The following is a 9,287-nucleotide window of genomic DNA, read 5'->3' as shown; positions in this document are numbered from 1 at the left end:
GGCAGACTTCCCCCGCCCCCCCCCCCCCGATAGCTAGCAATCCAAAAGAGTCCAGTGGAGCCTGAGCGGTGGGTGTTACCGTCTGACACACTTCCGCAGATGTCAGGGGGTGTGGCATATGCAAATGAGTTATGCTCATGAGTTATGCTAATGAGCTCCTGCACCTCTTTTTCTAGGAAATGACCCCTGCAAACTAAACTGTCCTTTACTGCTATACACTTTTTTCAGACAACATTGTAAACTGCATATTTAAAACACCGCAATTAAGCTTCTAATTATTGTTTTAATCACAGATGAAAGGCAACCATTCCAATGAGACATCATTCTAAAACTTGACAGTGATTTTCTTAAGTACTTTAATTGGACTTCCTTTAAAATAACGAAGAGAGAGACTTTTTGTCTCGCATTGCTTCAAAAGGACTTAATAATGAATGGGGGCCAGGAAATTCTATGGTTTCTGCTAATCCCTACCGAGCAGCCTTTTATTGCTTTCAGCGAATGAAACTGGATCACAGAGGCCCTGAAGTTACTGAAAGATTGACAGGGAGCTTGGTCCACTGTAACATGTGACTGACAATGCCCTAAAGTACACCATTCAGGATATTTTTCTCCAGTTTTGAACTGAACTTGATTTTAAGCAGAAAAGGCTTTCCTTCCAAAAAGTCTGGAAAGTTCTTTTTAAAAGCTCCTGTAGACATTATATTTGGGGGGACCTAACTGCTGGTGCTGGAGAAGACTCTTGAGAGTCCCCTGGACTGCAAGAAGAACAAATCAGTCAATCCTCAAAGAAATCAACCCCAACTGTTCCCTGGAAGGCCAGATACTGAAGCTGAAGCTCAAATACTTTGGCCACCCAATGAGAAGGGAGCACTCACTGGAGAAGACCCTGATGCTGGGAAAGATTGAAGGTCAAAGAAGACGGGGACGGCAAAGGATGAGATGGTTAGACAGTGTCATAGATGCAACGAACATGAAGTTGAGCAAACTCCAGAGGACAACGGAAGACAGGAGGGCCTGGCGTGATGTAGCCCATGGGGTCGCGAAGAGTCGGACTCGGCTGTGCGACTGAACAACAACAAACTGCACGTACCGGGAGGGCACGCTACCCACGATGCTCCCAATATGCGTGGGCATCATTTTGTCTAAACAGGGAAATGCGTTTATTTTCCAGCTTCAGTATATATAGGAACGTGTGCCGTGAGAAAATGTACTATTCTGTATCAGGCCTGTAGCGACAGTGGGGCATTTTGGGGCCCCGCCCCCTTAATCAAAAGCCCCGCCCCAGAAATAGCCATGCCAGGAACCTTATTTTTGAGAAGAGGCCCCTGCTGCCTGCTGCTGGCAGCAGCCAAGGTGAGAGCCCCCAGGCTTCCCCGTTCCTCCCACTGTGGAATTGGGAGTGGGGGCATCATGAGACCCAGGAAAAGACAGCTCAGCGGGCATTTAAATGCCTTCTGAGTTCCCTTCCAACAGGCCAAGAGAGCTTAGAAGGGCACTCAAGAGTGGCACCTTCAGTACATCTCCAACCATCCCCCAGAAAGGCTTTCTTGCCCTGTGGAAGGGAACTCAAAAGGCATTCAGATGCCTCCTGAAGGTGACTAAAGGCCCTCGGAGCTGTTTCTTTCTAGGAACTGACGCGCTCGCTGCCCTGTCCCTTGAAAGGAAGGGCGAGGAATAGGCTCAGAGCCTCCCCCTCTAAAGACAGGCATTCAGATTGATTTAATTAATTTAACTGTAATTTAACTGCCCCCTTAAACATTTTAATGCCCCTCTAACAAACAAAAACAAAAAAAGGAGCTGTGGTGGCTCAAGTAGTTAAGACGCTGAACTGCAGGCTGTGGAAGGTTGGTAGTTCAGCAGTTCGAGACCCGGGTGCCGCATGATGGAGTGAGCTCCCGTCTCTAGATCCAGCTCCTGCCAACCTAGCAGTTCGAAAGCAAGAAATTGCAAGTAGATAAATAGGTGGCGCTTCGGTGGGAAGGTAACAGCGTTCCGTGCGCCTTGGTGTTTAGTCATGCCGGCCACATGACCAGGAAAACGTCTTCGGTCAGCGCTGGCTCTTCGGCTTTGAAACGGAGATGAGCACCGCAACCCTAGAGTCGGACTCGACTGGCTTTCGAGCAAGGGATCCATCACCTTCACCAACAAAAAACAAACCTGGCTATGGGCCTATTCCATATACTGAAGCTTGGAAAATAGGCACGTTTCCATATTCAGGGGAAATGGCAGCACGTGCACGTGCATACCACAGTAGCACTGCTCAAAGTAATGGAGTTGGATCCCCCCCCCCAAAAAAATGTAATGCCTGGAAAGGTCTTATGTTGCCTGTTGAACCCCGCACACACACACACAGACACACACACGCATTTTGTGTTGGTGACTCACACAACTTTCCCCCTTTCTCCACAGCCTTCCTCACTGGAGCTGACTCCCTGCCCCCACACACAAGGAGGCTCCAATCCTTACCTTCTTTTCTCACATTGGGGCACAGTTGTGGAAAGGATACGACTCAGTGATAGATAGGGTTGACCACCTCCAGGTGGTAGCTTGAGCTCTCCTGGGATTACAGCTGATCTCCAGGCACCAGGGATCAGTTCCCCTGGAGAAAATGGCTACTTTCAAAGGTGGACTCTGTGGCATTATATCCCACTGAAGTCCCTCTCCTCCCAAATCCCACCCTCCTCAGGCTCCATCCCCAAAATCTCCTGGTTTTACCCCAACCCAGAGCTAGCAACCCGAGCATCTGCTTGGCACACAGAAGGTTCCAGGTTCAATCTGCAGCATTTCCACCTAAAAGGACCAGGTACCAGGTGATGTGAAAGATCTCCACTTGAGACTCTAGTGCAGGGGTGTCAAATGTGTGGCCCAGGGGCCGGATCAGGCCCCTGGAGGACTTCTATCAGGCCCGCAGTGGAACTGGCTGTCTTCTGCTGCTGCTTCCAGTTCTGCTGCTGCTGCGTCATCGTAGGTTTGCAGCTTACAGATACACACCTGAACAGCATACTCAGGATTGCAACAGCACAGACATTTTGATGCATTAATTCAGAGCAAGAGGTGTCAGTTATCAGACATTGTTAAATAAACAAAATATTGCAAGAGTGCTAATGTTTTAAGGATGTTTTTATTTTAAGTTAAAAAAAACCCTTTGTGTTTGTGTCCTTTATAAAGTTTATATCTCCACTACCTGGTATTACATTTTATGACACACATGGCCCGGCCCAACAAGGTCTCATTTACGTCAGATCCGGCCCTCATAACAAATGAGTTCGACACCCCTGCTCTAGAGAGCCACCGCTAGTCTGAGTTGACAGTTCTTACCTTGATGGCCTGATGGTCTGATTCATTATAAGGCAACTTCATGTGTTCAAAGGCACAGAAGTTTAATACATTTTCATTGTATTTATTTGGGCTGGTCTTATATTTGTTGAATCCATTTTAAATGTCTTTCCCTCTCAACCTTTTTAGTTACACTCTGTAGCTGATAAAAATCACTCGACTGAAATAGGATTGTCTCCTCTTCAGTATTTCTGAAGAGACACAGGTGTTTTCCAGACTGCAGGCGCCTTCCAGGTTTTTGTTGGTGTTGTGGTGGTTCCGACGATCGCACTTATCAGTGCAATTAATACACACTTACGTGTTTTCTTTGTGGTTTTTCCCCATGCTGGTGGGCCATCGGTTCACATTCACATTGTGGATTGGTTTTCCGTGTTGTTGTTGTTTTGTGCCTGTACTGAAGCATTGCAGTGCTTCAGCAGCCTCAAGGGGCCGAGAAAACTCCTTACGAGAACATTCCTCACTCATCACACCACACCTGAGAGAGAGATGTACCTGATGTACGTGCCTCACCCCTTTTTGATTAAGAGGGGTAGCCATGTCTGTCTGTAGAAAAAAGTAAGAGTCCAGGAGCACCTTAAAGACGGACCGAATTTGTGGTAGGGCATGAGGACTCGTGAGTCACTGCTCGCTTCTTCAGATATCTGAAGTGAGCAGTGACTCACAAAAGCTCATCCCCTGCCACAAATGTTGTCAGTCTTTAAGGTGCTCCTGGAATCTTACCCTTTTTGGTTGCTTCTTTTCCTGCGTTTGAGTGTTCTCTCTCATTGGCTTCCCCCCCCCCCCAAAAAAATGTAAATTAATTTCCCCCCTCCAAACCTCCACAAGTTGTCGTGGATTTATAAGATACTCTAAACAAGACAGTGAGCTTTTTCTTTAGCTAGATTTAATGCCATGCCATCTGCGGTTTTATATGGCAGATTGAGAAAGACAGCATATTCGACTAAACATCGTCCTTGTAACACCAATTGCACTGAGACGGTCCCGCATGTTTTCCTCTATTGTTCTTTCGATGGAGATATTTGTTTTAAACGTTTCAGCTCTATTTTCGCTAATAGGACAGGCTTCTCCGACTCCTGCAAGGTTTACTGCCTTTTGAAGGATTCCTCCTCTGATATGACTGAGCAGGTGGCAAAGTTCTTATAACTCACCATAAAGCTGCGCCAGGAGAAGCTTCAGAAATAATTGAGGATATTATCTAATTGTTACTGTGTACTCTGATTTTTATTCTTTCATATCTTGCTCGTTTTAATTCTTATATGCCAATAAAGCCTGCTTGAAAAAAGCGAGTATAATTCAGCACCCTCCTTCAGTCGATGGATTGTGCCTTGCCCGTGTTTCGAGAGAGACTAAAGAATAGCATGATGGAATAGAACTTCCTTATCACGTTCCTCGGCATACCGTGATCTCCACGGACAACTGTTATTAAAAAGCTCACGCTTTGTCATTTCTCTTTTCAGGAGAAAAGACACCGGGTTCCTGTCTTACAAAGACCATCTACCTGTCAGCCAAGTTATAGTCGGGGACATTGATCGGCCTGGCTCAGAAGCAAAGCTCACTGTGGGCCCTCTGCGATGCCATGGAGACCGTAAGTCTGCCGTTACGTGCTTTATCTGAAAGGTAGTCTTATTGGTATCAATTGCACCAAAGTAAATAGGTTCAGGTGGGCAGCTATGTTGCTCCGAAGCAACAGGACAAAGTTTGAGTCCGGCGGCACCTTTAAGAACAACAGAGTTTAACTCTGGGTATAAGCTTTCTTTCTTTTTTTAAATTTGTTTTTTAATTTTGAATGTTTTGAGGGAATACAGACTTTTAAAAAAGGGGGGTAAGGAGAAAGAATAAAAGGTAAAATTACCAAAACATAGTATAAAGGGCATTTTTTGCAAATATAAATGACTATCCTTGATTCAAATACTTGAATTTTTAAGGAAATTATATAACATTATAACTTTAAAAACCACTATAACCACCTACTTCACATTCTACCATTTTCTCATAATATATTGACATTTGATTCTTGGTATAAGCTTTCGTGTGGATCTGAAGAATTCAACTTTATTGGTCTCAAGGGTTGCCACTGGACGCAAATTTTGCTCTACCAAGGTAAATAGTTCACTTTGGCAAGTTCACTGAAAACCGGAAAGCGGCCATAACTTAATTGGTGCTTTGAAGACAAGGTTGCCTGACGCCCATCCAAAAGCACCATTAGAATACTTCGGGAAACATATTCAGAGAAATTACCATATAACCGCCCATGAAAAGGCTTGGTTTTGTATCTGAAGTGTGGGCATTTATCTTTCTTGCGGGGTAAATGAGGCAAGTTTGACTATCTCGCTAAGCTTATGGTGATATAAACAGTAATACAAACAGCGGCGGAGCAGCGCGTAACATCTGTGATGCTGCCGAACGCTGCTGTTAATGCCATTAGCATTACTATTTATATTGCAATAAACTAACTTTATAGAGATATAAATAGCCACATAATGGCTAAATGCATCATTGGAAACTTGGCTTACGGCTGCATAAAATCTGACGTTAACAGCTAGCGAGGAGCATCCGTGTTAACGTAGGTGGATATCGGTGTGCAAACCGAGGATGAGTTTTTCACCGCTATCTGTTTGGGCGGTGAAGAAGGAAGTACAGAGCCTTCCGGCTGATCGACACTGGGTGCAGGGCCAGATTCTGAATGGTGGGTGCTCCTGTTAAATCTGGCCCCATCAAGGGCTTTACCAGTGTGAAGGGCGAGGCTGTGCAAACCAGAAAGTGTCGTGTTCAGATGTGACAGTTTTCAGTTCAGGTTTGGGGAGTCTGTTGTCTGTAGAGCCATCCTAGAGCAGAGCCCAGGTCTTGATTTCGCATGAAGTCGAGGTTCCATCAGCCCCTGGATTCTGTGCGCATGCTCAGCTGCATCAAGGGCTTCTGTTCTTGTGATAGTAGAAAAGATCAAGAGTCCAGTAGCATATGAAAGTAGCCCTGGATTAACCATTAAGTCAAATGAGCATGAGCTCAGGGCACCAAGGGAAGGGTGGACCATAGAGGGTTTTTTGAGAGCCAGTGTGGTGTAGTGGTTAAGTGCGCGGACTCTCATCTGGGAGAACCGGGTTTGATTCCCCACTCCTCCACTTGCACCTGCTGGATGGCCTTGGGCAAGCCATAGTTCTATCAGAGTTGTCCTTGAAAGAGCCGTTTCTCTCAGGAGCTCTCTCAGCCCCACCTACCTCACAGGGTGTCTGTTGTGGGGAGGGGAAGGGAAAGGAGCTTGTGAGCCGCTCTGAGACTCTGAGTGAAGGGTAGGGTATAAATCCAATCTCTTCTCTTCTTGTTGTTCTTATATCGCTTATGGCTATTTAATGTTAAATAAGTTAAAAAATAAGACGTATTTATTTAATATAGTTGTGGGGTCTGGCCTGGAGGATGGCCTGGAAGAAAGCTGAATTTTTAATCTCTTATTTCACCTTCAGCGCTTATTTAGTCATAATGTGTTGTCGGTTAAGCAACGGAAGGGCTGAGGGGCACCATTGCTGGCCTGTGCTTACAGCATCAGTTGACCTTCATCCGTCCCTGCCGCAGAGGAAATCAGGCGAAGCCGCGGGTCAAATGCAGCCCCGCAGCCTCGGGTGTGAAATTGACAAATAGTGTCGGGGCAAACGGCGGCGCAACCGCGAGGCAGCTCTAGTGCGAAATCGCCCTAACAAAATTTGTGGCAAGGTATAACCTTTCGTGAGTCAGTGCTCACTTCTTCAGGTAGTGAGTGCTGGCTCACGAAAGCTCATCCCCTGCCACAAATTTTGTTAGTCTTTATGGTCCTACTGGATTCTTGCTCTTTTCTGCTCCTACAGACTGGCACACACAGCTACCCACCTTGATCTGTTCTTGCTGTGAATGGTGCCTTTCTCTAACGTTGCTGTGAATTGTACCTTTCTCCAACATCCCTGTCCTGCCTGGCTACACACACGCGCCAAGGAGTGCTTATGCTCTGCCTTGTTGTTGGTTCATGAGTTCACGAGTTAGCTGCATGATGTGCCAGTGGTATACGCTTTGTCCTTACTGTGTGTGTCTTTTGAAGCGCGTAGTATAATGAGCCCGTTAAAGCGTGCGGTTGACTCAGATTTCCTAAGTGGAGATGATAATAATAGTTATATTTCTGTTCTGCTGATTTATGGTCTGGCTGAGACTTGTCTAAAGAAAGCTTTGCCTGGGAATATTGCCTACATTTTTTGACATGACATTCATTATTCAATACCGCAGGCTGCTATTGAGTATGACCATTCTAAATATCTTTGCCTCGGGCCTTCAGTGTACAGTGCCAAGTCTCAAAATAAGTGCTGTAGAACATTATTGTTCCGCCTCATGCATCTGTTCTCACCTGGTTCTTTTTTTAATAAGCCCACCTTGCTTTCTTGTTGTTTTCCATAAAGAATGTTGTACACCCAGATACTAATTCATCTCACAGGGGTTTTCCAGGAAAAGAGCTGTGCTCCATCCAGAATGGTTGATTGACATTAAAAAATCTACTCTAAAATAGAATTCCAGTGATTTGGGTCTTCGGCTTTGGAGTTGCAAGTGAATATTTTCCTCTTGGGTTGACTTGAAATCATCAGCAATAAGCTTTCCATTACTGTAAACGCTTCTGTTTCTCGGAGGATTTTCTTAATAAATTAAAAGTGGCCAATGTTCAGTCGACGCTTCCAGCATTTTATGCACCCATCTGTTTAATGGGGCAAAGGTTTCCTGGGTTTTGCCTGGAGTTTATCTTGTGCTTTTGGGGGGAGGGAGGAAGATATCAAGTATTTCTTTTCCAGTTTCCAACCTAGCTGTGGGGGGAATATTTTCTATATATTGTACTGTGTCTTCTAGTTCTCTGGTATCAGCTTAGCCAATTTTTAGCTATCTGGCCTTTCAGTGTTGCTGCTGAATCGGAATCAAATAGCTGTGGGTATTCCAATGCTATTCAGGATACTTCAAAGCAAGATCTTCTTCCAATTCCACAGCAATAGCAAATGCAAGTTTAGTTTGTCCAGTTCTTCTGGTGCATATTTATCGCATGCTGAGAGAAGCCATGTGATTCTTCCAGATTGCAGACATTTTCATCACTTGGGGCTACGGAACAGAAAATGGTGCTAAAATAAAGGCCCATGGTTTTGGTCTCTCACAAAGAAGGAAGAAGCAAAATCAAGATGGGAACATTCAAATCAAACCATCGAACTTGATCTCTTCCTTAGTCTCAGCTGTCCCGGTGACATTCATGTTACAGGCTCACATTTTGTTTTGCGCCCATAATGTTTTACTACCACCTTAAAATTGGAAGGGATGGCTCTTGCTGCATATGCAGCACTCATAGATTTGCAGTAGATCAGGTAGGTCTGCGGAAGGTAAAAAACAATGACCTGCACACTGGCCTTAGCAGGGGTCATTTCCTGCAGGAGCGCACAGGAGCGGTGCTCCGGCAGTAAAGAGCCCAGGGGGCGGGCACATGCAACAAGCCCCACCCCCTGCTCCCAGCAGCCCTCAGTCAGAGCAAGAAGCAGCCAGGTAAGCTGCAGAGCCCCCCCGGCCCAAAACGGCACCTTTAAGACCAAGTTTTATTCACGCACAAGCTCTCCCTCCTCTGCAAGGACAGATCTGCATTTCCCCCCCCTCCCCCAATAGCTAGCAATCCAAAACAGTCCAGTGGAGCCTGAGCGGTGGGTGTTGCCTTCTGACACACTTCCGGTGATGTCAGGGGGCGTGGCATGTGCAAATAAGTTATGCTAATGAGTTATGCTAATGAGCTCCTGCACCTCTTTTTCCACGAAAGGACCTCTGGGCCTTAGTACTAGGGTTGCCAACCTTCAGGTGATTGTATAAATATAAAGACACTCCGTGAATGAATTACGAACAAAAGCAGAAAAATTATATTTTATGAAACAATTCACACAATTTGAAATCTTTGTTAAAGAACCCATATATATATA

The 9,287-nt window shown here is 45.5% G+C and overlaps 1 protein-coding gene across 1 annotated transcript in view; it reads left to right on the top strand.

The window, feature by feature from the left end:
* The window catches only part of CNTNAP2 (contactin associated protein-like 2), a 928,799-nt gene that overhangs the window by 627,780 nt on the left and 291,732 nt on the right, over nucleotides 1-9,287 (top strand). Inside the window, exon 12 of the mRNA XM_015422149.1 lies at nucleotides 4,794-4,921. Within this exon, the coding sequence (XP_015277635.1) occupies nucleotides 4,794-4,921 (128 nt within the window). The remainder of the gene's footprint in view (nucleotides 1-4,793; nucleotides 4,922-9,287) is intronic.

The sequence above is a fragment of the Gekko japonicus genome, unplaced genomic scaffold (genome assembly GCF_001447785.1).
Source record: "Gekko japonicus isolate JY-2015 unplaced genomic scaffold, Gekko_japonicus_V1.1 scaffold330, whole genome shotgun sequence".
NCBI classification, from domain to species: domain Eukaryota; kingdom Metazoa; phylum Chordata; class Lepidosauria; order Squamata; family Gekkonidae; genus Gekko; species Gekko japonicus.
Note: the sequence above shows the minus strand (reverse complement) of the source record. Positions and strands in the feature narration are given on the sequence as shown.